The 2,990-nt window shown below is 42.4% G+C and overlaps 1 protein-coding gene across 1 annotated transcript; it reads left to right on the top strand.

The window, feature by feature from the left end:
* The first annotated feature begins 1,616 nt into the window (after positions 1–1,616).
* On the top strand, positions 1,617–2,664 carry LOC148038627 (uncharacterized). Its single transcript, XM_087675453.1, has one exon. It carries the CDS (start codon positions 1,818–1,820, stop codon positions 2,211–2,213), a length of 396 nt encoding a protein of 131 aa, XP_087531579.1. The 5' UTR covers positions 1,617–1,817; the 3' UTR covers positions 2,214–2,664.
* Positions 2,665–2,990: the final 326 nt, after the last annotated feature.

Genomic DNA, 2,990 nt, shown 5'->3' with positions numbered 1-2,990 from the left:
ATCATAACATCATATCAACTTAGGACCTTAGCATCATCATTAAAATCTATTTTTGAACACACACATACACAACCCTCCCCCCTCTCTCTCTCTCTCTCTCTCTCTCTCTCTCTCTCTCTCTCTCTCTCTCTCTCTCTCTTTGCCACAATAATAACTAGAATAGTTACATAATCAAATGTGTGTGTGTGTGTGTGTGTGGAGGTGATGGTGTATAAGTATATAAAACATGTATTAGGACACAAACAATAGTGCTTTGGGCTTTAGTGTAACGAGTGGCAGGAGACATGTGTTAACCAATAGTAACAATAGTGCTTCAAAGTTTGGCACACGAAGCACGTCAAACTTAAGCTGGCGCATAGTGCTAGCCACAACAAAAAGTGCCGGATGGAAACTAGACATAGAGCTCCTAGTGATATTTTATATAAGTGTTGACACCACTTAATTGGAACCATGTTGACAAAGTATTGACTTTCATCACCACCATTTTGAAATATAAATGGGTGCTACATTTGCAACAATCCACTTGCAAGTGAGACACTCAACTAAAATATATCCTCTGTAGCCAAGTGAAGTATATATTGTCAACAAAGTTGGTGATTCTTTTCAATAATCTTATCCTAGGACCATTACAATTGGGTGCACATTGCACAACATTGTTAGCTGCTTTAGCATAGATGAGCCACCTATCACATGCATGGGAAGTAGTGTGAAAGGGAAGGTATAAATGCATGTTCTTCTTGGCACTTGACCCATTTTGGTTCTTGGTTTTTATCTCTAGTATTCATGGAAAACATTTTTGAGAGCTAATATAGAAACCTTCAAGAGTTGTTCATCCAAGGTTTTGGACTACACTACACTAAAATGTAACTAAACTTGACACAACTTTAATAATTCCAAAACCTTCTCTTGAAAGGCTTTTCCAATCTAGCAATTTGCATGATACAAAAACCTTCACCCTTAATATATTATAGGCTTCTTGATATTGTATGATAACTGATATGAACCTAGACTTTAAAGTAAAAAGTCTTATCTCCATAAATTTCAAGTTTTTGGAAAAAGACTAACAATTAATCACCTAAACCTCAATTTTTTGTGAACATTGCACAAACCTTCTCACTAGCGAACATTAGAGCTCTACACATACAGGTTAGTGAGCCATGGAGTCCAAGTTTTTGTTGTGTGGCCAAGCATTATTTACTTGAACTTCATTTTTTGGGGAAATCCTGTCAGTCAACTTAGCACCCTCTTTTCAAGGGTACTAGTTCACCACGCAATTTAAGATGATGTGTCATTCAACTATTTGTTCATCACTTTGCACATAGAGCTCTCTCTCTCGCCTGGGGCCCCTCAGCCCACCAATTAGCAAGCCAATTTTCAGTGTTTTTCTCCTCTACACAGCCAAAATTTGGACAGTGGTCCACCATTTACTTGAGCTGCGCGTGGTTGCTGGTGCTTAAAAGTTCAATCTGTTTACGAGCACGCGCAAGTTAATGTACGAGCGCGTGACTGGGCTCTTAGTGATACAATAAGCAGTAATAAGTAGCACAAGGATGGTAGTTATGTCACTTGCCTAAGGTAGTAAGTTATACATATAATTATAGAGCCTGATAGGGGCTGACAGTGGGCAGGTGTGGATGATGATGGTACTTGCTACTGCGGAGGCTATGGTGACACTTCAAAAAGAACCCCTCCTCACGCACAATGAGTGGGCTTATCATTTTCTGTGCTTCTATGTAATGAGTGGGCCGTTGATTTCCTTCCCTCTGGTACCAGTAGTCGTCTAGAGAGAGAGAGAGAGAGAGAGAGAGAGACGGATCATGGCGTCAAGACGAGAGCTGTACCTCGTCACAGGGCTAACTTTCACACCGTATGTGCCGACGCCTGCGTCCTCTCAGCGCCTGCACAACCATTATCATCATTACAATCATCATCTGCAGCAGCATCACAACCACCATCTCCACCCTCAGCCATACTCTCTGGAGGGCAAGAATCATGCTGCAGCAGCAACAGGCAAGAAGGCCAGCAGCAAGGCCTCCCCCTCCAAGCCTCAGCAGAGCAGCCGCTTCAGCGACCCCGAGCTCCGCCGCCGCCGCCGCGTCGCCGCGTACAAGGCCTACACTGTCGAGAGCCGCGTCAAGGCTACCTTCCGGAAGAGCCTCCGCTGGCTCAAGGGCAAGTATCTGCAGGTGCGGTATGGCCTGGTGGTGAATTGAGATGCTGTGATTTGATGATGGATCATCAGAAGCTCTTCTGCACAGGATTAAAACTGTGCCATCCCATGAATTTACAGGATTCATGAGAGCTAAACCTCATCATTCTTCAGAGTACATCCTTCTTCTACTCCTGATTTGATGTCTTATTAGCAAGGTTTTAACCTGATCATGAGAACTGAACCTCATCATTCTTCAGAGTACATTTTTTTTCTGCTCCTGATTTGATGTCTTATCAGAAAGGTTTAAACCTAACATATGCAAAACCTTTTTCCTGTCTCGTCCTTTGGGAAGCTTCTATACATTTTCGTATGATTTTAGCTGCTTGAGGACCTGCATTAGGGTATGGTTATAGTCCCATCTTGCTTGCAATGAAGCATACCATACCTAGTATGCTTCATGTAGTGTGACAAATGCAGAATGATTATTAAGAAGGGTACCTTGTTATGGTCTTTAACTGTGGAAGAGCCTTCGAGTTCTGGTAATTTGATTCTACTATTATGATGGCGTTCAATCTTGATTCATTAAGACGGGTGAGTAAATGGACATTCCGACCAGGCCATGATTGGTGATACTGGCTGTTCCTTTCTTAAGAAAGTTAATCAAAATGACCATGGCCTGGTTGTGATCACACATATAGAGCAACTGAGAAGTTCCAAACAGTATCAAACGTAACGTATGGCTTTGGATGAGATTGGCGCTGCTGCCTTACGTACGGCTCTTGTGAATGCAAGTCCCTTGTGGTCCGTAACCTTGAGAGCATTAGGTAATACTCTTATC

This window comes from Lygodium microphyllum, chromosome 3 (assembly GCF_053477565.2).
Source record: "Lygodium microphyllum isolate KBCC chromosome 3, Lygodium_microphyllum_v1.1.10, whole genome shotgun sequence".
Classification (NCBI taxonomy): domain Eukaryota; kingdom Viridiplantae; phylum Streptophyta; class Polypodiopsida; order Schizaeales; family Lygodiaceae; genus Lygodium; species Lygodium microphyllum.
Note: the sequence above shows the minus strand (reverse complement) of the source record. Positions and strands in the feature narration are given on the sequence as shown.